This window comes from Dunckerocampus dactyliophorus, chromosome 7, assembly GCF_027744805.1.
Source record: "Dunckerocampus dactyliophorus isolate RoL2022-P2 chromosome 7, RoL_Ddac_1.1, whole genome shotgun sequence".
NCBI classification, from domain to species: domain Eukaryota; kingdom Metazoa; phylum Chordata; class Actinopteri; order Syngnathiformes; family Syngnathidae; genus Dunckerocampus; species Dunckerocampus dactyliophorus.
This window is the reverse complement of record NC_072825.1, coordinates 20,949,905-20,974,057: the sequence shown is the minus strand read 5'-3', so window position 1 is coordinate 20,974,057 and position 24,153 is coordinate 20,949,905. Positions and strand designations below refer to the sequence as shown.

Here is a 24,153-nt window from a genome sequence, read left to right as displayed (position 1 = left end):
TGCAGAACAGAATGCAAGATACGAAATAATGTGTTTGAATGTTAATTGCAACAGGTATGTATGTGCAGGCTACGAACCAGCTCTGACTATGACTACCGGTAATAAAGCAAGCATGCAATAAAACCTAAAAAAAACTAAATCTGGTCAAGGTCATAAAACAAACACAAATCACTCATATTCACAAAGAGTTCTAGACATGTCTCACTGAACCTTTGTCAACATTATCCCAAAAAGTCCCAAGTTTCATTGCTTTATTTGCACGGAAAATGCGTAAGTAATGAATAGAACGTAAGCCTACAAACTGACATTATGTCACTGACAGTGAATAAGGCGCATGATCAACTATGTTGTGTGCATTTTTCCAGTGCCGGAGCTATGTGGTGGCCAATGGTGGCTGTGTCCATGCTTGGTCACTGTCTGGCCACCCCGCTGGCCGTCTAGACATTTCAGGTATCAACATATTGCCACCCCTTTATGTGTGTAATGGTCTGACCATGCCACCCAAATAAAAGATTTCTGGCTCCGCCACTACATTTTCATTGGATATACTCCATCATACGCCCACAATCCTAGTGAGGATAAGCGGAATAGAAGATGGATGGCATTTTTTATTGCAAAATGTTACTAAATTTAATTAGTAAGTAGTAAGTTTAAGTCCAAGGGAAAGAGTGCTTGCATCAGTGACGTGCAGTCAGGGGAGGCAGAGCCTCATAAGTCATGATAAAATATATATTTTTTAAAATACATAAAACAAATATTAATATTTGTTCACTCAACTGTATTCTAAATGTATTTTTCTGTATCAGTCCAAATGTTTTTTGTTTTAATTTCTGAAGTAAAAATTGCTGAATTTGCAGATTTCCTGATCAAGTGAGGCTGCTGCGAGCATACCTGTCTACCGTCAGAGTTCACACTGAGTTTGATCATGGCGCCTGTCATTTTGTGTTTGTCAGCATGTCGCCAGTAATATAATGTTGCACAAACACTTATTACACGTCATGACTTTCTACAGCCCGTGTAATGTCTTTACGTAGAAATGTCATATATGAGGCACTTGCTGTACCGCTGCATCCTGAAGGAGTGCATGGCCTGGAAGGTGCTTGTCACTGCCGTTGGCTGTATAGTCAGGAGGTCCAGTTTCCTTTCATGTCCCCATTGGAACATCTCCGTGTAGAATTTGCATGTTCTCCCTATGTGTCCTCCAGCTTACCCGTGGCCCTAATGAGGACAAGCCATATAGAAAATGGATTGATTGGAACAAGTGACTATATACAGTGGTGTGAAAAAGTGTGTCCTCTTCCTGATGTCTTTTTTTTTTTGCATGTTTGTCACACTTAAATGTTTCAGACCATCAAACCTATTTAAATATTAGTCAATGAACACAAATGAACACAAAATGCAGTTTTTAAATGAAACTTTTTATTATCAAGGGAGAAAAAAATCCAAACCTACATGGCCCTGTGTTAAAAGGTGATTGCCCCCTAAACCTAATAACTGGTTGGGCCACCCTTAGCAGCAACAACTGCAATCAAGCGTTTGCGATAACTTGCAATGAGTCTCTTACAGCGCTGTGGAGGAATTTTGGCTCACTCATCTTTGTAGAACTGTTGTAATTCAGCCACGTTGGAGGGTTTTTCAGGATTAACCGATGCAGCTCCAGACCATCTCACTACCACCACCATATTTTACTGTTGGTATAATGTTCTTTTTCTGAAATGTGGCAATACTTTTACACCAGATGTAATGGGACACACACCTTCCAAAATGCTCAACTGTTGTCTCGTCAGACCACAGAGTATTTTCCCAAAGGTCTTGGGGATCATCAAGATGTTTTCTGGCAAAATTGAGACCATGCAGTCCATTTTTGCACCGTGTCTTTCATATGGTGGAGTCATGAACACTGACTTTAACTGAGGCAAGTGAGGCCTGCAGTTCTTTGCATGTTGTTGTGGGGTCTTTTGTGACCTTTTAGATGAGTCGTCGCTGCGCTCTTGGGGTAATTTTGGTAGGCCGGCCTCATATGGTGGAGTCATGAACACTGACCTTAACTGAGGCAAGTGAGGCCTGCAGTTCTTTGCATGTTGTTGTGGGGTCTTTTGTGACCTTTTGGATGAGTCGTCGCTGCGCTCTTGGGGTAATTTTGGGTGGACGGCCACTTCTGGGAAGGTTCGCCACTGTTTCATGTTTTCGCCATTTGTGGTTAATGGCTTTCACTGTGGTTCGCTGGAGTCCCAGAGCTCAAATCTCAATTCATTTCAGTTAAGTAATGTTTTAACAGGGGAAGCAATCAGTTTTTCACACAGGGTATTTATATTTTGACTGATATTTTTTATGTATAAAGTATATTGTTATACTGTTCCAAACTCAGGGAATAAGTTCTTGGACACAGGAGGATTTGGGGCCAAAATGTCAAAGGATTTGAATGAGATCTGATAATAGTTTTTGCTTCTGTTTGCATATTTTGTACCAGTGACTTTATTATGCTCAAACAATTGCATGTAATAAAAGGGACTCAATTAATCATTATGTTGATATTGTTACATTGTCGTACACTATTGTATTATACATTGTTCACAAATAAATCTGTTGATAAATATGTTTTTTTATTTGCCTAAAATTGTTGTGCTTTGATGTCCTTTATGATAATCTTGACAACATCTTGATAATCTTGATAATTTGAACACAAAATCATTCAATGATCTTAAACATTTTCAGGTAAAAAACAAAAAAAGTATTGGTAATACTGGCCTGGAATTACCGAGTAGATATCGGAGCGATATCAACATCTTCATGTCACTCATGTAAAAACACAAAAAAGTGAATGCAAATACAATGAGACAGAAAGCCAAACGTTTTGATGGCTGTTTTAATCTGGTCAGTTATTAAATTAAGTATTAATGAGTGATATATAACAATATAATAACATTTGGATTAGTATGCAATAATACTAATTGATGTGTAAACTTTGACCGTAATTAATCAGCAGTTTATCCCCACTGGTAACATTTGCAATTACTGTACTGTAATAGTCATTTGTGATTGTTGGTGGTTGGTGCTCCACTTCATGATGACGTCAACAGAACGCGACCGTCTCCTGTGTGTGTACCCGTCGCCGAGCTAACAGCTGCACGGACCGTGTTTTGTTTTTGTGTCTCTCCCTCCACAACACGGCGTTGTCATGAGGTAGGAGAAGCGACCCCATTTACATTCTTAATAATAATATCCACTTGGTTCTTTGTGACACGTCATATCTGCGCCGTTGAAAGAATCTGTGTTAGCCTGTTAGCCAGCAGCTAGCTTCCTGCCGCTGTCACCATGTCAATGTATGACGTTGTGGTGCAGTCAAAAACTGCACATCGATGCGACGGCGTGTTGACATTAACAACGCGGCCCATTATGAACATGTTTGTGTTGATAAGTAGCCTATTTGTTAAATGTGTCACATCTGTTGTTTTTTTTTTTAGCTTTGGAGGCGATTCTTAGGCTGGATGATGCATCACTGTCACAGCTGGGCTGTCAAGATGTACACACCATCCCACTGAGTCCATTTACATAAAATAATAATAGTGATATGAAACTTAGAAAATGTTTTTAGCTGCCATGGCCCCATGGTTGAAACTGATGATATCGCACTAACTTACTATCGAAAATGGCCTGAATAGACAGGCATAATGGGGAATTAATAGCTCTTTTCACCTCACAAGCTTCATGGCATTCTACTTTCCAACGTGACCGATCCAGAATAGTGAGTATTTGTCATGTCTTAAGTAGTGTAATACCCCCCAAAGATACCTTAAACTGGTGTTAATGGGGCCTCACTCGTCAGTACCAGAATTGGCCCCCCAGTCAGTTCTGCACTAAACCTGCCCTTGACCCATGACGGAGTACTACGAGGAGGGGGGGCTGCTGTATGAGCAATCACCTCCCATGCACATCAAAGTGGAGTCTCCCGAGGGACACTCTGGAGGGGGGACGTCCGACAACGGCTTCCCCAGGGATGACGACGACTCTGAGGGCAGCTGTGACCAGAGCAGTGGCGTGCGTGGGGGGCTGCCTTTCAATGTGGTAGTGGTGCACCCCAACTTGATGGCGCCCGGCATGTCCTCAGACGACCTCTTGTCAATTGAACAAAGTAAGCCATCATCATGTTGCAAATTCTCTCCGTTTTTCAAATGTCACCCCAGAACTGGGAAATGAATCTGAAAACAGTTTCGCCTTACTATTTTTTGGGTGTTTCCTCTACAGACAGAGCAATGTCGGCTGCATTGGCAGCCAATGGCGCAGGGAAAAGAAAGAGTCGTTTCAGCGGCGCAGAGCTAGAGGTGTTGGTGTCTGAGGTGACACGATGTGAAGGAGAGCTATTTGGCCCGGCGGGGAGGCTCCGTCGGCGAGAAAGAGAACGCATATGGGCTGGGATCCTCGAGAGGGTCAACGCCGTGTCCAGAGTCCCGCGTACGCTTCGGGAGGTTAAGAAGCGTTGGGATGACCTAAAGAGACGCAACGGGGGCCGGCTAGCAGACGCCCGCCACCGCAGCTGGTCTGTGCCGCCCAGCAGAGTGTCGATGCTTGGACAGTCTTCCCAGTCGAGCCCCAGGCTTCAACATGGCAAGCAAAAGCAAAGCTCCAGACCAAAGCCCAGTTTCCCGTGCTTCCCTGAATCTGACACGGGTAAAGTATGTTTCTTACCTCGAGTATGTTTACAAGACATGATTTTATTTGTTAGCAGTGTCACTTGTTGTAGGGAACCAGCGTTTATGTGGAAAGGATAACAGTCGTTTGAAAAGACGTACTATTTGGAGAGTAGACTGAGGGGCTTTCTTAACAAAAAAAAAAAATAATAATGGCACGCTGGCTTACTTGACAGTACATTCATGGAGGTATTAAAGAGAAGTCAAAAGAAAAGTCAATTAATTAATGCAGTCGCCTCCCCCACGAGCTGATGAATGGTAGCCAAGGTGCTGGGGGACGGGGAAAAGAGAGGAGGAAGTGTTGGCCAACATGCCAACGACATTGCAGAGCGAGTCCTTGTTTGTGATGCAGCTTGTTAAGTCAAATTGAAACAAAATCTTTTTTAAAAAAAATGACAAAACAAAATTTTGTAATTATTTAGAAATTAGAGTTTAGATTTTTTCCTCCGTTTTTAAGTTAGCAAACAACAGAGGAGTTACGATGATCATTAAAAAAAAAATTATGATCAATTATACACTACTTACATAAAGTTAGGGTTATTTGACTTTCACTTGAAATTTCAGGATGAAGCTAATATGCACTATAACCTTTAACTGAATCAGGTACTGTAGAGGAATTGTTAGATGTCGTCTTGGTCGCATGATGAAGAGGACTGTTTGAATACCAGTTCTAATGGAACCAAGGCATTCATTCATGGATTACTCATCTGTTATCAGTTTTGCCATTCGGCTCCTAGTTAGAGAACAAGCAAGTTGTGTAAAAACCACTGAAACATTGAACAGTTGGACATGGAAGGTCAAATTCAGTTCACCTGTAAAGGTTATAGTGCATTTTAGCTTCATTCTGAAATTTCTCGAAAAAGTGGAACATTCCTAACATGTTGTGAGTAGTGTATGTCTTACTGTACATCTAATATTTGGGTCAATACTGTAGAACCACTGCCAGTGTTTCCCGCAGGACTGCAATGTATTTGTGGTGGCGGTGGGTTGTGGGGAGGGGTGGCGTAATGACGCGATCGTCCAAGTTGCATAGTTGGCCATGACGTGTTTGCAAAATATGAGGAAAAACATGAAAAGCAAAACAAATAGGCAAAGGAACGTTCTTGTGTTGCTTCTTTACGTGCTTTCATGTCTCTGAAAGTTTTGGTCCCTGTTGGTTTGTCATCTTTAATGCTTCCAAATAAGTCTCAGAAACGATAGCTCAGGTTAAACAATTTAGTGTACCAGGAAGAATGATACACAGGTGCAAGTGCTCGTTGTTTACACGAGTGCAGGAGCAAGTCCGGGGCACTTCAGGTCAGATGTCTTTTTACCAAGAGAGGCCTATATGTAACTACATCTAACATTTCCAAAAGTCCCTCCACTAGAATTCTAGAATTGTCGCGTCGTTATTTTGATCAAATTTAAAGGGCTCTGATTACTCCTCTCTCCTGCTGTTTCTTCGTATTCTTGGGCAGATCAGTTGCATTATAATGTGTTCATGAGCGAGGGCAAACCGGATAGCGCCAAATCTATTTGTGGCAGGCTGTCACAAATAAATGAGTGTATGGGAAACACTGACTTTGTTGCAGTGGTTTGTTTTCTTATTGCCCTCAGAATAAGTGGAGTTCCCTTAGTTGCTTATTTGTCAGCATGTCTCGTTCCAACTGGCGATTTCAATGTGCATTCGAGTTTTCCTGCAGTATTGTTTGACTGCATATGGAAAACCGACCGCTCAAAGTTAGTCAACTAGAGCAGTAGTTTCTGGTTTTGCTGGTAGAAAAGCATCGATAGCAAGTGCAGTGTTCCCTCGCTCTATTGCGGTTCACCTTTCGCGGCCTCGCTTTTTTGCAGGGTTTTTTTTAGTGCAGTTGTAGAGGTTTTTTTTTTTTTTTTTTTGACAGTATATGAACATGCATTGTGTTCTGCGATGTAATTGGCTAAGGGAGAACCCGCCCATTATCTTCTACGTTCTTATTAGCCAAAGGAGAACCCGCCTATACGGCCATGTCTCCTGTTGTGTTTATCGCTAGCAAAAAGCTTGCCTTGCAGTGTGACGTGCAAGTTTTCTCCCCAACAAAACCCACAATGTTTCCGAAATGTTCAGCACCCAAAAGGCAGAGAAGAAACCATCCATCGCACAAAAAGTTGGACATTTGGACATGCTGAAGGAAGGTAGAAGTTACGCAGCTGTAGGGTGACATTACGGAATAAATTAGTCTTCGGTTCGAGGAGGAGCAGGGCTGCAACAGGTGAAGTACTGCAGCAATATGTTTTAAGTATACAAAAACGCTTCAGCGCAGCGGCGCCGGGAATGAAAGGGCACAGTGAGAGGAGTGAAATACGTGTATCACTTAATAATTTCTTATGTCCAACCTTGTAGGTTGTTTATTAAAATTCAAACAGAGGTTTGAGAGTGTTTAAACAAGAGAAATGTGAGAAAATGTTGATGCCTGTCTGAGAAAAGTGTAGAAAGTGTATGGTGAGGGGTTTTACAAACATATATAATAATTGCAAAAAAAATAAAGTTGGCTACTTTGCGGATTTCCCTTATTGCGGGCTATTTGGGAACCTATTCCCCGCGATAAACGAGGGAACACTGTAAACCAGTGCTGTGGAAGAGGGTGCGTTAGCTACTTTGAAACTGCATTTCATAGTTGATGTTGATGTGTGCAGGTATTGGAGGAGAGGGGTCTGAGAGAGACTGTTTGGAGAAGGATGAGGACAATCCAGAGCATGAGAGAGATGTCGGAGAGCCGGACTGTGAACATGAAGACAACAGCATGGAAGACAAACTAGGATTAGGACTAGGTCTGGGCATCGGACCACCTCCACCTTCAGAACGATGGCTGCCTCCCTCCCCGCTCTACAGCGCTCCTTTCCTCAACGGAAGCCCTCAGCCCAGCAGTCCTCAGCCATCACTTGGAGCACACCAGGGCCCCCTCGAAGCCCCGCCACGCAGCTCCTGGCTTGAAGATGAGCTACGAGGGTTAGGAGAGGCGGCGATTCAGCTGGGGAATCGTGTGGAGAAGAGTCTGCGGGAATTCGCCGAGTGTTTCACACAGGACATGAGAACACTTGTGGCTTCCCAAGAGGCGTTAGCACTCAGTCTACAGCAAAACAACGTCCTCCTGCAAAGGCTCTTAGGAGTGCTGGAGGCCCAGCAGCAGCAGCAACAACAACAGCGCGTACGGCAGACGCGCCACTCACAGACATCCCAGCAGCACTCGCAGTCAGCTCAGACGCAGCAGCAGCTGCAGCACATTGAACAGCAGCTAGAGCAGCAGATTGAAGTACCACAGCCACTACAACATCAGCAGCATGTAGTACAACAACAATCAACAAAACTACATCTGCAGCTCGCTCAGCATTCAAACAGTCTTTCCGCTGGAGCCCTGGCCCCTTCGCCATCGTCACCTGACGATGGAGCCACTTTTGCTTCTCATCCTGCAGCAGACATGAACGGGAGCGCGCAGAAACCACGGCGAGGGAGAGCTTTCGATCACAGGCGCAGGAGACGACGCTAAAAAGGAAAAAGGAGGGAGCGGTGAATTAAAAGCACACACTTTGCATACTTGATAATTGAAGTTACAGTAATAATATTTCTTGCTTTTTTCTATTTCTGTAGAAATGTTTGAAGTTTTGCTTCAAAACCCCCCATGCACTTCAACATGGTCTTCATAAAGCACTATTAGACTCATGAGATTATAGGGTGGCCTTAAATATAGATGCATTGTACATATTGAGCTACAAGTCTACATCACCCCTTTGCATACACTTCATTTTAGAATTTAAGTAGGTGCTGTTTTAAGTTCATGCTTTTTGGCAGAGCTTGTTATGTACTGTATAAAGTGCTCCTTGTACACTATGTCATCAAGTACTTGTACCATATATTGTAGCTCAATAGCTATTGTAAGTACCTGCAAATGTATGCCTGTGTTTTAACAGTTTCACAGTGAATATTTTTACAGCTTTGGCACATAATGTGTTATGTTCAATGCATTTTTGGGACAAAAGTATTCCAGACTAGCCCTTTCATAAAGTTATGGCTTACATGCCTGAAACATAAGCATCACAGTAGGCTTCAGAGTTTTGGCCCTATGGTCAAATTAAAAGCATACATAAATATGTAGTGCTGTTATATTCTTGCATGGAGTGCACATGGATGTGTTTGTAGATAGTTATCTTGAACTGCATATTGCCATCTTTATAGTTTTGCACAAGCTATATTTTGTAGATAGCGACTGGTTCAATGAAATGTATTAACACTGAAATAAAAGTGTGACATGGACAAAAATCATGGGGTCCTTGACTTTCCCGCTGATACAGTTGTTAATAATATATTATTGTTATACACATTGTTTTCTCATCCCTCAACATTGTTTTCTCATCCCTCATCGCTCCACCAATTGCTCAGCCCTTTGATCTACTCTGTTCCCTCACGCTGTCTTTCTCAACACATCCGGTTGAGACAGACGGTCACCCTTCAGAGGGTTCTGTCAGAGGTTTCTTCCCTCGACGGAGTTTTCATTATTGTATGAGGAGCGTAGTTCTTGACCCGCTGAACGTGTAATGTGCGTTGAGATAACGTCTGTTGTCAATTGGCGCTATAGAAATAAAACTGTCTTATTGTCGTGCCGGTAAGATCATAGTAATTGGGGTTTATTTTGAAAATCCCAAGCGGAAATGTCATGTTTAGCTTGGCCAACATGCTAGAGACGAGGGATGCGTGGGGGAAACATGGCCGCCATATCCCCACCAGAGTCTCCAAAACGACCTAACTCCCTGGCGGAAGATGTACACACATCTGGGAGCAGGTTAGACGCGGTGCATCTGAACGGTAACTCACACCAGACGGAAGAAAGGACTTTTAATAAACCCGGAGTGAGCCAATATAGCCAGCTCAGTGCCAATGTTGGAAACGACAGCGCTTCCTTTCCCAGCCATTCTGAGGTTAGTGAACCCGGGGCTGAAGGCGACCAAACATTTAATTCACTGGAAGACGGAGCGTCTGAGCCAAAAATGGCCGAGTCACCAGGAGGCGAGCTGCGGCCTTTCGACTCTTCCGAGACAGAAGACGACGACGACGACGGCGGCGGCGGCGAAGTGTCTCACTCCCACAAGGAGGAAAACAATAATGGTACGCTAACGGCGTTACTTCGCACTACTGTATTTTACTGTTAGCTTTAGCCTCCCGGTTTACCAAAACTACTACTTTACCTCCATGTCCAGTCTATCTTAACCCTTAAAAGCTAAATTAAAATTTTCTCATAAATTGACCCTTTATGACAAAAAATGTAAACTTCCTAAAAATCGCTGAAAAAACATGCTTATATGTCACTTTAATAATCTTTAATCATATGTCACCAATCATCTTTTAAAACTACATCAGCTTGAGGCTTTATCCAGTAGTTTTTAAAGTCCACAAATAATTTCAGAACTGACAACATGTACTCATTTTTTGTACACTGCACGCATTTTGACACTTAAATACACTTCAGTGCTCTTAGGTACGCATATTGTTGCATTTCTACAGTTTCAGGTTTCATATTAAGCCAGCCGGCATTGTTTATGCCAGCGCAGTGATGCTGGAGCATAATGAACTCGTCAGTCACTCCGTGTAAAGTGACGTTTATCTTTTAAAATAATAAAGTCCACAAGCGGCAGCGACGCTGACCATTAAGGCCGTGATTAGTCAGCTTGTACAACATTATTTCCTGTGACTCAAGGAGAGGTGGACAGCCCACATCCCCGAATGCCTTCTCCACCGATTTCAGATCTTTACCAACGTTTGCTCCCCACAGGACACAAAGGGGATATACGGCGAAAGTGGCTCAACAAACCCAGGCTTTGTGCTCAAGATGCAACTCAACAAAACTTGACATTCGCAATCAGACTTAATTGGTCCCGCGACGATGGTTATCAGCTTACTTTGTCAAGTCCGGTTTCTGGCTTTGCGCTAAGTGCGCGTTCACATGAAAGTGGGCCTTTGACGTCATATTATTCTACTTCCGCTGAAAAGTGAAGTGGTCCCAGCTAGTGTATTTTACAAAAGTTAACTGCTGAGAGCAACGTTGTCGCCGCCAATAGAGCGAAGAAGGACCGCTGACAGAATAATGTTGAGCAATGGGCAAGTTAACACTGATTATTATACTAACTAGTCTTTTCATTTATCAACGATCAACATTACACAACTTTGACATTTTAACACTTAATCAATTTAAAAAAAAAAAAATTTAAAATTGGAGCAAAAACATAAAAAAATCTTTGTGGTGTTGTTTCTTGTTGTATCTCGTTGTGACCACTAGATGGCAGTGTTGACATGAGTACTCATGCAAGACTCCTGTGATGTTTATGTCTGCTAAAGCTGGCCTGATTATTAATATTTCGCATTGAATTTTATTCCTGGTGCTCATATGAGCATATCTAGGGTATTCCCTCACATGAAAATCTATCTCATTTATAGATGGATAATATCATCAGGGAATGATCTTTTTTAAAAAAAAAAAAAAAAGTTTCTCCATGTCCCCCCGGGAACCTCATTCGTTGTAAATAAATGGTGACGCCATCTCAGTCGCACTTTTATAGCCAATTATAATCTGAAAGCCTGGACATAACCTGGTCGGACCAGGTTATGGAGTTTAGCCTAAGTTACCATGGTGATACAGCTGCTTTTAAAAGAAAGCTACCTTCGCTGAACACGCAAGTCTGGATTTACACTCAACACAGCTCACTTATCCACTCAACTTGCGTCGTCGTATACCCACTAACAAGCTAATGCTATATCCACACAAACAGAAATTTTTTAAAAACACACCACTCTCCCACTCCAATGTTGTCAAAATCTCCATACGCACAAGTTTTTAAAAATGTTATCGATTTTCCTGCGTATTTTGGCCAATCAGAAGTCTGAAAAAGCAACCACAGCTGACTTGGTCCAGCATTATAACGCCTCTGTTCGTCATTCTAGTGCGAAATTCCATGTACGATGGTGTGTGCATTATATTTAAAATCAGCACTTGCTTACTTGGAGCCATGGAACCAGGAATATTTTTTTAATCACCTGTCATTAGCTGCACACATGTGCATCTACCACTGTACCTAAAGAAACGAACACTTGTAAGTCAATAACTTCATGTTCTGTTGTTAAATAAGGTTTTAAAACATGTGATAATGACGCACGTTTCTTATGACACAAACCGAAAAGCTCATTTGAAGTCAAAGCAGAGGTGGCCAAAGTGTGGCCGACGGCCCATTTGCAGCTCATAGCTCATAATTTCTTGGCCCACTGCACATTCTAGAAATAAGGTTAAACCAGAGCAAACATGGGAAAATTAGAGCAAAAGGTGTAATGTAACAAGAAAAATATATATCATATTTAAGAAAAAAAATGTACTTGTTTTATAAAATAACAAAAATATATTTCATTCCTTACATTTTTGATATTTGGAGGTGGGTGGAGGGAGTTGTCTGTGATTGGCAGCAACATTGATTTTCATGCATTTAAAAAAAAATGCAGTATCATATTTAAAACAAAAACTCACATTTGAGGTGCACAGATTAAAAAAATGTCAGCTTCTCAAAAACTGATGTTAAAGTATTATACTGCCTGTCACTGTAATCAATAAATCAATTAACTGCACATTAAATTAAAAACAAACTTGATCATTTTGCCGGCCTCAGTATATTGACATGTGCATGCATGTTTGTTTTCCCCCCCTCTCTCTACCAAACAGGCAGGATGACAAGAGGGTTCACTCTGTGCATCTGTCTTAACACCTGGGTGTATTGGTTCTATAGAGGAATGAACAGAGTGAGTGAACCCTCCTGTCAGTCATTCAGTCACTTTGTGGGGGGGGAAGCGGGGAGCTAGCAGTAAGCGTTGTGAGGAGTAACAAGCAAGCAAACGCAAATGGGTGCAGTTACTTCAAGGGTCATGACGCACAGACTACAGTGATTTGAAGCGATAGCCTTGTGAAAATATACTGCAAACATATTGAATAAATAGGGGAAACAGTGTCGAAGACTTTATTTGTGGCTGTTGTGTATAAAGCACGATCTGATGTCAATATCAGCCCGTCATTTTGTGACATGAAAACATTTGTGACATAACAGTGGAACTTACATTTCAGCTGCCGTGATGCTCAAAGTATAACACCTCACTGTGCACCAAATGCATTTTTCTGCATCCAAAACATGTACTTTGACCAAACTTAAACAAAACATTACACCACATTAAACGTCAACAGCGTATTCCACACACAATGTTGCAAAAGTGAATCAATGAAGTGTATGTGCAAATAGGATGACTTTTGCATTCACACACAATGTCGCCTTCTCAGTTTTTTGTCAATTTTGAAGTTTTTATTTAAATGCAATTTTTTGACAAAGGCCTTTTTATTATTTTTTTTGTCTTTTTTTTATTATGTTTAATTTATTTTATTTAACATTGATATTCCAATTACAATGTTAAATTCTCTTCAGAAATTAAAGTTTATTGCTTTTTGAGATGTTGTACTCGCATTATGTCGTCATATATTATATCATTAAATTAGTAAAAAAAAAAAATCTCTTATCTATTATCTATTATCTCTTATCTCTTATCTAATCTTATCTTAAAATAATGTAGACAATCATATCGTTTATCGGCAATAATTCCTTTTGTTATTTAAGTTGTCCATCCAGCTGCATGAAATGTACATGTCACTGTTTTCATTGGGGAGAAAGAAAAACAAAGGACAAAAAGCTTCTTAGAACTGCTGTAAAAAATCAAATATATCAATATTTGTTTCCACTTCAAACAGGTCAGCCTGTTACTACTACTGCTACATGTAATTGATCATGGCGCAGCGCCACGACAAAATAAAAGCCGCCACACCTTAATAAATTTGGGTTTTAAAAAAAATTAATTTGATTTAATTTTAACAATTTAAAATATTATTAAAATGTTTCACTGCGCTTTCATTTTGATAAACATGCACCGGAATCACCTATCTGCCCTGCTGCCACTTGCGCCTGTGTGACCAGATATGCGTTCGCTTTGTTTCTTATTATAGAGAGAATGAAAACTAGTCTGTAAAATGTGTAGACAATTGACAACAGCTCACAGGCACACAGGCTAAGCTTCTATCGTGAGCCGAGTTCTGGTCGGCTTTTGGTGAACAGGAATATAGTTCTGGTTAGTTGGTGGGGCCACTTAAGTACAGAGTTTAACTTCTCAAAACAATATGCTTTCAAAAAAGTATAACATTTGCATCACACAAATGCCTCCTCGAGAAAATCAGACCTCACAATCGCTCGGCATTATCTTCTCTCCCGTCGTATCACTGAGCGCTTTTGCCTGTCCATTGTTGTGTATGTGTTCCACAGTGTTCACGGATGAGTCTTCAGCGTTTATCATCCGCTGTGGAACACATTGATAGGTGACAACGCACAGTGATAAGACGGGAGAGAAAGTAACGCCAAGCGATTCTGAGGTCTGATTTTTTTTTGAGGAAGCATTTTTGTGACGCAAATGTATTACTCTTTTGAACGCATATTGTTTTGAGACGCCAAACTCTTTACTTAAGCGGCCCCACCAACTAAGTGGAACTATGTTCCTCATCAGCGAAATCCGACCAGAACTGGGCTCATGTGACAAAGTGGGGGGTAAGTCACTGTTGATGCACTACACTGCTGATGGGGATAACATACACCTTCATGTCAAAAAAAAACAAACTATCCCTTTAGGTTCTCTCAGCAACTTTGCCATTAACTTGGCAGTTTTGCAATGTTCTGCAAGGTTCATGTTCTGCTGGTTGTTGAGAAAAAAGTGAAATAAATAAGTTAAATTAATAAGTCATACAAAATAATTTGTCATCATAGCAAAAAAAAAAATTCAGACGCAGCAGCAACACGACACAGCAGCAGCAGTCCGCTCTCCCATGCAGCCCACCCACCACAGCTTAAAAAAATCCAAGGGGAAACCCTGAAATATACAGAGTATTTATTTTTTGGGGCATTTTTACTCTTTAAAGGCCATTATGATTACATAACAACGCTAAATTAAAAACACTTTTATTCCAAACAGTGTTTCCCATACAGTACATTCATTTCTTTGTGTCGACCCATGCTCATAAACATTACAGGCGGTCCTCAGGTTAAGTGTGAGTTTTGTTCCAAGACTGTGATGTAAGTCAAGCTTAAAGTCGCATCTCATCCCTAAATTATAGTTCAATTAACTCCCAAGTCATTCACACTATATACCAAAAACATGAAGGACATAATAAAACAATAAATACAAGAATTTAATACATGATACAGTAATAAAAAATAATAAAAACCGAAGCACTAGCAAAGCAAAGCATGAGATACTCTTTCAAAAAAAGCAACTTGCAACAAATCAAAAGAAGAGACTTAGACATGAAAGCACATATTGTTCTTCTTAAAAAGCAGCTAAAAGCACTCACGGGTGGATCCAGCTGGGATAGGCTTCAGCATACCTGCATTTTGATTGTGACATTTTAAAAAAAACAGACAAAAGAAAGTTATTTTGAAGTTCTAAACATATTTGTCTTCACGTTTTTTTATGTGCATGCTAATGTGTCATGGTTTCAAATGAGACATTTTTTGTCATGAGGAGCAAATGTGTTGTTTTTTGTCTAGCATTGCCATTGTAGGCTAATTCAAGGAACAGATTACAAAGAAAAAATGTTATAAAAATGAATCTCCTCTTGCAAATGTTTATATTCATATTCATTCAACACAGTTAAAATTACTTTAAAACAGAATGGCAAAAATGTCCCCAGGATGTCTTTAGGTTTGAAAGAAATTCAAGCTTGCTGCTTGTGTTGTGCATTTGGTCACTTGTTGCAGTGTTACATTTGCATGTTAAGGGATTTTTTTTCGGTTGAATAAGTGTATATAAACTTTTGCTCTGTATGTCAATATTGTTTTTAGAGACTACACAGAGCGTGCTACAAGAAACATTGGATGAAGCGCATCCTGATGCAGAGGAAGTTCATGAGAAGGAAAATTCCTGTGTTGATCAACAAAGCTTAGAGAGGGAGCCAAGAGAGAGTCAAGTGGAAGATGTGGATGTGGTTGAAGACCACGATATGGCTGACAAAGGCCAGGATGCTGACTTAACATCAAAGCCAAAAAAGTCTCGTTTTGAGTGCAAAGAGTGTGGAAAGTGCTTCACTCGCCGTGAGACGTTCTACCTTCACCGCCACTATCATGCTCACAAGGATGAACTTGTGCCACTCACCTGTAAAGAATGTGGCCTTTCCTTCAGTGACCGTAGGAGCCTCATAAAACACAGACATGAACATGAAGAGAGGGAGGAGCCAAAGTACGAGGAGAAACGTGGCTTTCAGTGTGCAGAATGTGAGAAGACTTTCTCTTCAGTGCGAAAGCTGCGGTCCCACAAATGCATCAATTCAGATGACAAGCCTTACCGCTGTACAGTGTGCCGTCAAGAGTTCCAGTATAGATTATCTGTCACCAAGCACATATTGAACCACTCCAAGGAGGACAGTGTGAAATGTGAGGTGTGCGGTCAAACCTTCCCAGACTACAGGATCATGCGTGTCCACCAACGACGTCACCCAGACCTTAAACCCTTTGAATGTCCTGAGTGTGGCATGGTTTTTAAATACCACTCCATCATGGAAGACCACCGTCGCAAGCACACTAACAAGCAACCCTCTCACCTGTGCAACATTTGTGGTAAGACTTTCAAGTACAGCAGTCTCTTTCAACAACATCAGTATCTGCACACGGGCGAGAAGGCTTTCAACTGTCCTGAATGTGGTAAAAAATTTGCTTTTGCTCAGAATATGAAGGCACACTGTCGCCAGCACAGGCTGCATCAAACCAACACACTTCCCTCTACCGAGCAGCCCACCAAGCAGACCACTGTGTCTGCACCGGTGCCTGTGCAAGCACTGCAGAGGAAAGAGAATGCACACCAGAGTGAAGAACCAAAACGCACTTTTAACTGTCCTCTTTGTCCCCAGACGTGCAGCACCCCGGCCAACCTGAGAGCCCACATGCTTATTCATGAGATGGAGTATGAGACACTGGAGAGAAGCACACAGCCATCCCCAGAGGTTAAAAAGGTTTGGGACAAAGGGCACACCTGTCCACACTGCCCATGTACTTATCGTGATGAGATAAGTTTACGATTACACATATTGAGAGCCCACAAGTATGTAGCACAAGATTCAGACAAAATGGCAGCTGTCGCTCCAAAAGAATTGAGACCTGTAATTGGTGAAAATGCACTCACAAAATTCAGAAATGAAGGCTTAGCGATTAGGCCGTACAAGTGCTCTGAGTGCGGAAAAACATTCCGCCATCGCTCAGTATTAGACTTGCACATGCGCATCCATTCCAAGGACAAGCCTTACCAGTGTAAAGTGTGTGGCAAAGGCTTCCGATTCAGCAGCTACTTGCAGCAGCATCTCATCATCCACTCGGGTAAGAAGCCACACAAATGTCCCGACTGTGGAAAGGATTTTGCCTTCTTGCAGAACATGAGAACCCACCAGAAGCTGCATCAGGAAAAACCCTTCCGCTGCACCAGTTGCCGCAAAGGCTACAGTGACGAGCTGCAACTGCAGCACCACATGCTCTCGCATAACGGCGAGAAGCCTCATAAATGCCACCTCTGTGAGAAAAGTTTCGGTTTGGCATATCTGCTCCGCGACCACATGAACACGCACACGGGGGAGCGGCCTCATCACTGTGGCGAGTGCAACAAATCCTTTTCCTGGTTGAGCAGTTTGCTAGTGCACCAGAAGATCCACTCTCGCAAGCGCCAAAGTCAGGGTCATTCCTTCTCCACTGCTGGAAGAATGAGAGGAAGGGGTAACAGAGGGGGAAGGCCGACATGGGGTATGTCTAGACTGTTAGGGGGGCCTCCTCTTGATGCTGACCTGCACAGAGAGCTGGACACAGTGTCACAATCTTCCATGATCTCCTCGTGCGAGGAGTTGCAAGTGAGAATGCGGAAGGAGGCATTGCTTTCTGACCGACAAAGGACACCTGTTCAATGGAAGGTGGATGGTGAAGAGGTGATGCCTGTCCAGTCATCGCGGCACTCACAAATGTTTGACAGCCCACCGCTCGAGAGATCTCCTCAAGCTTATGCACAGAAAAAATCCAGCCCCTTGCGAGTGACTGAGCAGTCTGGGCTCAAAGCTACTACTTCCTATGGTTCTTTGCAACGTAACTCTGCTGGGCCGTCGTCCTTCATGGATGGTGCAGTGTTGTGGAGTGTCCGACCTCCTCTTCTCAGTCAAGGGCTACAGTCGCCAAGATGGTCTGGAGCCCTGGTGTCTACACAAACACAAGAGACACTCACGCAAGCAATATCGTTGACTGTTAACCAGCCTGAGGCGTCGCAGATGGATGTAGAGTCCCAAAAACAGAGAGCCTCAGCCTTAGCAGGTGTACCAACCGCAGCTCAGATAGACCAAAGCAGCCTCATGCCACTCTCAACTCCTGTTTCTCAAGGGGTAGTTGGCGCTCTGTGGGACATTCAAGCGCCACTGGGGATTTCGGGCAAAATGAACTCACCCGAGAAGCAGGCAGGAGTGGCGACAGCAGCCTGGACTAATGTGCAGAATCAGACTGCCACACAGCAACTTCCCATCTCTATCCATCCCTTTGGCCAGGGGATAGGCACTGCAGTCTGGGGCTTCCAAAATAATCCTGCGCTTCTCACTGGACAGCTCAAACCAAGGAGCACACAGGAGCTGCGGCAGCAAACTTTGGCAGTCACTGGCAGTCAGATCGTCCTCAACCAGCCTACACCCTTTTTCTCACCACCACTCACCCCACTGTCTGCACTGGCTTTGTCTGGCGCACACCCTCTTCACGCTGTTGCAGTCAATGCACTGCAGAGACCACCACACCCAAATATTTTCTTCACCCCGCAGGCTGTCATGACCGAGAGACCACCCATGCCACAAACCCTGCCCCTACCTCAGCTCTCCTCACAGACCGAAGCTCACAAACTCGGAGTTTCCCGTTTGCCTTTTGCCCCAGACCGACTTCTGCAGTGCATGATATGTGGCTGCTCTCTCCCGCGGGAGCTGGATCTACAGATGCATTACTTGCAACATGCACAAGGAGAGATTTGACTTTACTACAGTTTAGGTTTTTTTGCATTTCTTATTCTGACTCTTGACTCTTGCTTGTGCATTTTGGATGGGCATTGGAAGTGAAAAAAACTTGAATTAAGCTACACACTTATTTTATTTCACTCAAAATTAGACTACATAAAGTGTTGGTTTGGCTTATATGTAGTAGTGTCACTCTGTAAAATGCATTTTAATAAGCAATTTCAACTTGGACCAGTGAGATTTCATTTACTGCCAATGATGTTTAGAGTTAGACAATTTTTAACTTAAATGTTTTTTTCCATATGTCTAACAGTTTGTCCCTTGTACAGTATACAGTGTGCCTTTTTTATGAGTGAAGTCTGCATGTCTGCTATGTTTGTATCCTACTAGGCTTAGTTTGTACTTAGACTGAACAATGACCTCACTCCTCAGAACAACTGTCCTCCATGTGCACTGAAAACATCACAACCCTTGCATTTTCCATGTTTGAAACAATTAGTATGACTGTCATACTAATACTTAGTCATTACTATTAACAATAAAGTTCTCATGGGGAGTTGAGAAAACAAAGTATGCTACCACAGTGTGAGAATATCCATCATAACAAGGGGCTTTTTTTGACGTAAACTTTTTAGTAGTTACTTGATACAAGTAGCAAGACCTCTATTCACCATCCAGTAAGGAACAGCTACTGTTAACGCCAATATTCCTAAATGCTGTAAGAAAAAAAGAACACTGTTAAAATGACAAATTGAAACGTATTAACTGACCTAAACGTAATACCACAAGATTAAAGAGGAAACAAACCAAGACCTGCTACCTCTGTCCTTTGTTTTTGCATGGAATGAAAGTCTTCCTGTGATGTCTCCATATTGGGTTAAATCGGGGGTGTCAAACTTGTTTTCATTGAGGGCCACATTGCAGTTAAGGCTGCCCTCAGAGGGCCACTTGTAACTGTCAATATACTGTATATGAATACACATATGAATATAACTTCATGTTATCACACAATTGCCCATGCATTTGATTGATATTTTACTAACAAATTGATGGATAACTTTCTTTGGAATGAGAACTGAAGTGAGAGAATGACCAGGTGACAAGCAGACATTTGAGTATGATTTAAAGAGATGCCTGGAATGTCTTGTTGCATGATCAGGTAAAGTTTAGAAGAACTGCACGTACTGCAATATTTCTATCAAAAATGAAAGAACCAATACATTTCAAAGAAAAAAGATGACGTGCAATATTATCACACATATTCCCAGTCTTTCGTGGGCCCCTGTGCATTGTGTTTGACACTTGTGGGTTGAAGAAAACATAGATTGCTGTGTTGCACAAGAAGATGACGGTTAGAATCAAGAATATCTGTGTGGAGTTGCATGTTCTCAGGGTGTGTGCATGACTTTTCTCCAACATCCCCCCACATCCCAAAAACATGCATGTTAGGCGAATTGGACACTCTAAATTGCCTGTATACAGGCAATGGAGGAGTGTTAATTTTTTGGTGTTGATGAGAATCTTGAAGTGGGAGTGTCAATCTTACACTATTTGGAGTTGATCTAACACTGCATTTTCTTAAAAATGTTAAATTTAACACTGGATCACGAAAGTGTTGGAGTTAAAATGGAGTGTTGAAAATGTTCAAATCTTGTTATTGTCACAATAAAGACATTCAACACTTTCACACTCCATTTAACGCCTAACAGTGTTCACGTGTCTTAAGCTCCGCCCACGGACATTTCATTTAGACTCCACCCCTCACCTCACGTTGCTGAAATGAAAAGCAGATGGAAGAAGTTGACAATTAGGAATCATTTTGCATCAGTAGGTAAGTAAACGTTTAAATAGATGAACTAATTAATTGTGTTGTACCTTGTTTACACATAAAAAACGTTAGTTTTTGGTGTGATATTTAAGACTAATAAACTGAGGCAGCTGTTTTCACGCAAAGCCTTTGCTAATGTTAGCTCGTGTTTTTGCTAAGTTATATTTTCTATATAGTGTTGCTGTGAGCTGAATCGGCACTGCCTGTGCAACATTTGGCAAAGTAAGTGAACGCTATGTTATATCTTCATTATACTGTCTTCATTTTTAATGAGCTAATGGCTAACTAGCTAATTGGCACGAGGAGCCCCCACACGTAGGCCTGCTGGCCCACAGCAAAGGACTTGATATGCTGTACAAGATACACGATATCAAGGTTGGGCAACTGTAATTGTTACTTTAAATTAAAAATAATTGTCAGGCATGTGTTGGAAGTGAACTACACATTTTTTTTTTTTTAGAATGATGCATCTTTATTTTTCTTCTTGGTTCACAGAAAACCTTTGCTTGAGTCTTACATGAATGTGGCAAGTAATATCTTTTTTTTTTTTATCAAGGCATAAGCCCTGCAACTATGTCTTTTCCATATTTATTTTATTATTTTAGTAGGATGTTTTATATTTTATTTATTCTTATTCTCAGAGGTGGCTGGAGATGTCTTTGATGAGCTTGTCAAGTCAGGTGTTTTGTGAAAACATTTGAAAATGCATGAGGTGGTTTAGATATCACAGGCAGTGTGGACCCCATCAGGTACCTTGGTTTTGTCCAAATGAGATATTGTTGTCATGATCTTTGAGGCCTCAAATGTATTTTTGGTCTCACTTTACAATAAGGTACACAAAAATACAGTAGTTACTGAGGAACTAATTACTAAAGCACAAATTTACAGTAGTAACACTAATCCGAAAGGTGAGGAAATGTTCAAGGAGTGTAACAAGACTAAAACACTAACTGATGCAACGTGTAAACAGATGGTGAACATCCTGTTTGAAGATATGATGGAGCTGCATGGGTAAGAATAATTTGGTCACTTCCCCCTTTCCATTAGAACAGTCATTCCAGACTGTCATCAACTGCAGTAAGACCATGTAGTGTGGGAATGGTTCTGTGATCATTAACTATGAAGTTTTTTGAAAGGAGGGTTCGGTAGGGAATTTAGATGAGAGCAACTTTCCAGTATCGACAGAATATGATCCAAGCACAAGATGTATCATCGTTTCTCCTCAATGTGTTCCCTCGCTTCCGTGATGTTCCTGGATTGGTAAGGAAATCTTTAGCATTTGGATGAGTTCAGTATTAGATTACCCATGACGTCAACCATTTGTAAACCTGTAGGCCTACAGTATATGAAATATTCATGTCTTGTTAATAGATTGACCAGGATTTCTCAATGATGTTTGGTGATGAAGTATCTCGGAGGTTCCTGGCTAAGTGGTCAACTGTGTTCAAACCAAGAGTCATTGCAGACTGCAAGACTCTCCCGCAAAAGCAGAACATTGATAAGTTGCTGTCAGGAACTGAACCTCAACCTGATGACAGCTGTGGTCAGTAGAAACAGTTCTGTATTACGCAAATAACTTAAAATATTTATTTCCTAGCTGTTTAAAAAATGATTTTTTTTCTTTTAGGCTGGGGCAGTGACACATCCTCCATCCTTCTACTCCTGTATCTGCTCCCTCTGACTTCTAGAGGCCAGGAAAAAAACAGCAAAGATCAGTTTGGCTCAAGCAGCCAACCATCTTCTCAGACATCTCAAGGTATGCAAAGGTCCATTTTTACATATCAAAATATTTCTGTCTAAAAGCATTCATTTTAGGTTGCAGATGTTCTTGAATCGGCTAATTGTGTTGATTCAATGTTGTAATAAGATGTGCTGAACACCTGAGAAATGGAAACCATGCAAAGGGGTTTTAGTTGTTGTTGTTGCCCTTTTCACCCACAGGAAGGAGCCAGTGTGACCCCCTTCTAAGACTGTTGACACAAGACAACCATTTCTCCTCTGCATCAGTAAGCAAAGGTGACATCCAGAGGTTCTACATTAATATTGACCAAAAGCCGGTTTCATGCAAGGCACATACATTTATTGCAGCTTTTGATGAACTGTTGAAAGCTCACTATGTCTTCAGTCTCTCGTATGGTTAAAAATGGATAAGAGCAAACATTTGGGTCTGAATGCTGCCCAGTCATGGTGTCTTCTATGTAACACTCCACTTATATTTGGTGATGTCATTAAAAGGAAGAATGATCACTGGAACTTCCTCCTCCTTTTGATGCAGATTGTCAACATACCTGTAGTGTTCTCCTACACCATAACTGATGGAATGATCCTTTACTTGAAACATCTGATAAGTGACCACCACACTCGGTACAAAGCATTGCTTTCTGGTAAGAAGTAAGAAGCACCGCTTGATGATACACTATCCAAGATGCATACAAAGCATTGGCCCTCTTATCCATTCGTGGTGCATGCGTTTTGAAGGCAAACACAATTCTTTCAAAAGGTGTGGTTAAAATTTTCAAAAATCTCTGTCGTTTGTCGTGGCCTTTCATAATGAAAATGATTATTTTAGAAGATTTGCATTTGGCCCTACAACTTCAAAAACAATCTGCAACTTGAAAGGTGGGGAGGAACGTGGTCAGGCATTATGTCTGCAAGCATCTTCCAAGTGTGTCAAGTACCAACTGAGTGAGAAGTTACGGTATAGAGCACCATGTTGGTTTGTTCATATGTACTGGATGTAGCTTTGATCTACCTGTGTTCAAGAAGATCTGTGATATAATGAAACACAAAGAATGTGCTTTCACAATAGCTGTAATGTAGAAACGATGTACTATGATGACCTGTTTAATGCGTACTGCATAGAAGACCAAATGCTTGAGTTTTCTGTCATGTGTTTAAATGAAATGACTCATTTCAGACCATTTGACAAGCAGTGCTCTAATGACAGTTGTCAAAGAGCATACGTACTGTAGTGCCCTGCTGTTATTTAAGCTACTGTTTGTTGGAAATGAAATGTTTTTGAATAAAATGTGTGAAGCCGTCAACTAGTCATATTTTTTTATTTTTTTACATTTTATTTTGTAGTATATTAACACTTTTATAGTGTTAATGTTGCAACTCCTTTTGAGAGTAAAATGACACTATAAGAGTCAATAAATGACTCTTAAGAGAATTAATTTGTGACACCTCACTAGTGTTAAAAAAATGCAACACCGGTTGGTGTTGAGTGTTAAATTTTAACTATATAAATAGTTAATATTGACTCTACAATGGTGTAAAAATGGCTACACTTTCAAAAGTGTTAAAATAGCACTTTGTAGAGTGGACCCCGTGGGACACTTTGAAAGTGTTGATTAACTCCTACAGTGTCAATTTAGGCCTGCTGAATTTGCTGTGTAGGTATGAATGGTTGTTTGTCTATGTTTGTCTTGTGATTGACTGGCCACTGGTTCAGGGTGCCCCTCGCCTCTCTCTCATATATATTCTAGCTGGGATAGGCTCCAGCTCAGCTGTGACTCTAAGCAAGGCAAGCAATATAGAAAATGGA

General features: G+C 41.4%; 2 protein-coding genes across 14 annotated transcripts; both read left to right on the top strand.

Moving 5' to 3' along the window:
- Positions 1-3,071: 3,071 nt before the first annotated feature.
- Positions 3,072-8,953, top strand: si:ch211-261d7.3 (uncharacterized). The gene is made up of 5 exons (XM_054781008.1): positions 3,072-3,183; positions 3,465-3,745; positions 3,827-4,132; positions 4,246-4,668; positions 7,344-8,953. The coding sequence occupies exons 3-5, from the start codon at positions 3,877-3,879 to the stop codon at positions 8,192-8,194; spliced, it is 1,530 nt and encodes a 509-aa protein (XP_054636983.1). The 5' UTR covers positions 3,072-3,183; positions 3,465-3,745; positions 3,827-3,876; the 3' UTR covers positions 8,195-8,953.
- Positions 8,954-9,357: 404 nt separating this feature from the next.
- Positions 9,358-23,650, top strand: zgc:66448 (uncharacterized protein LOC327401 homolog). Of its 13 annotated transcripts, XM_054781002.1 has the most exons (8): positions 9,358-9,807; positions 15,606-20,609; positions 20,783-20,828; positions 20,913-20,981; positions 21,102-21,866; positions 21,978-22,149; positions 22,234-22,362; positions 22,548-23,650. In XM_054781002.1, exons 1-2 carry the CDS (start codon positions 9,393-9,395, stop codon positions 18,794-18,796), a joined length of 3,606 nt encoding a protein of 1,201 aa, XP_054636977.1. In that variant the 5' UTR covers positions 9,358-9,392; the 3' UTR covers positions 18,797-20,609; positions 20,783-20,828; positions 20,913-20,981; positions 21,102-21,866; positions 21,978-22,149; positions 22,234-22,362; positions 22,548-23,650. The 13 variants fall into 13 exon arrangements, with proteins under 13 accessions (XP_054636977.1, XP_054636976.1, XP_054636973.1 ...); XM_054781001.1 differs by lacking the exon at positions 20,913-20,981; XM_054780998.1 differs by having other exon boundaries at positions 20,913-21,866.
- Positions 23,651-24,153: the final 503 nt, after the last annotated feature.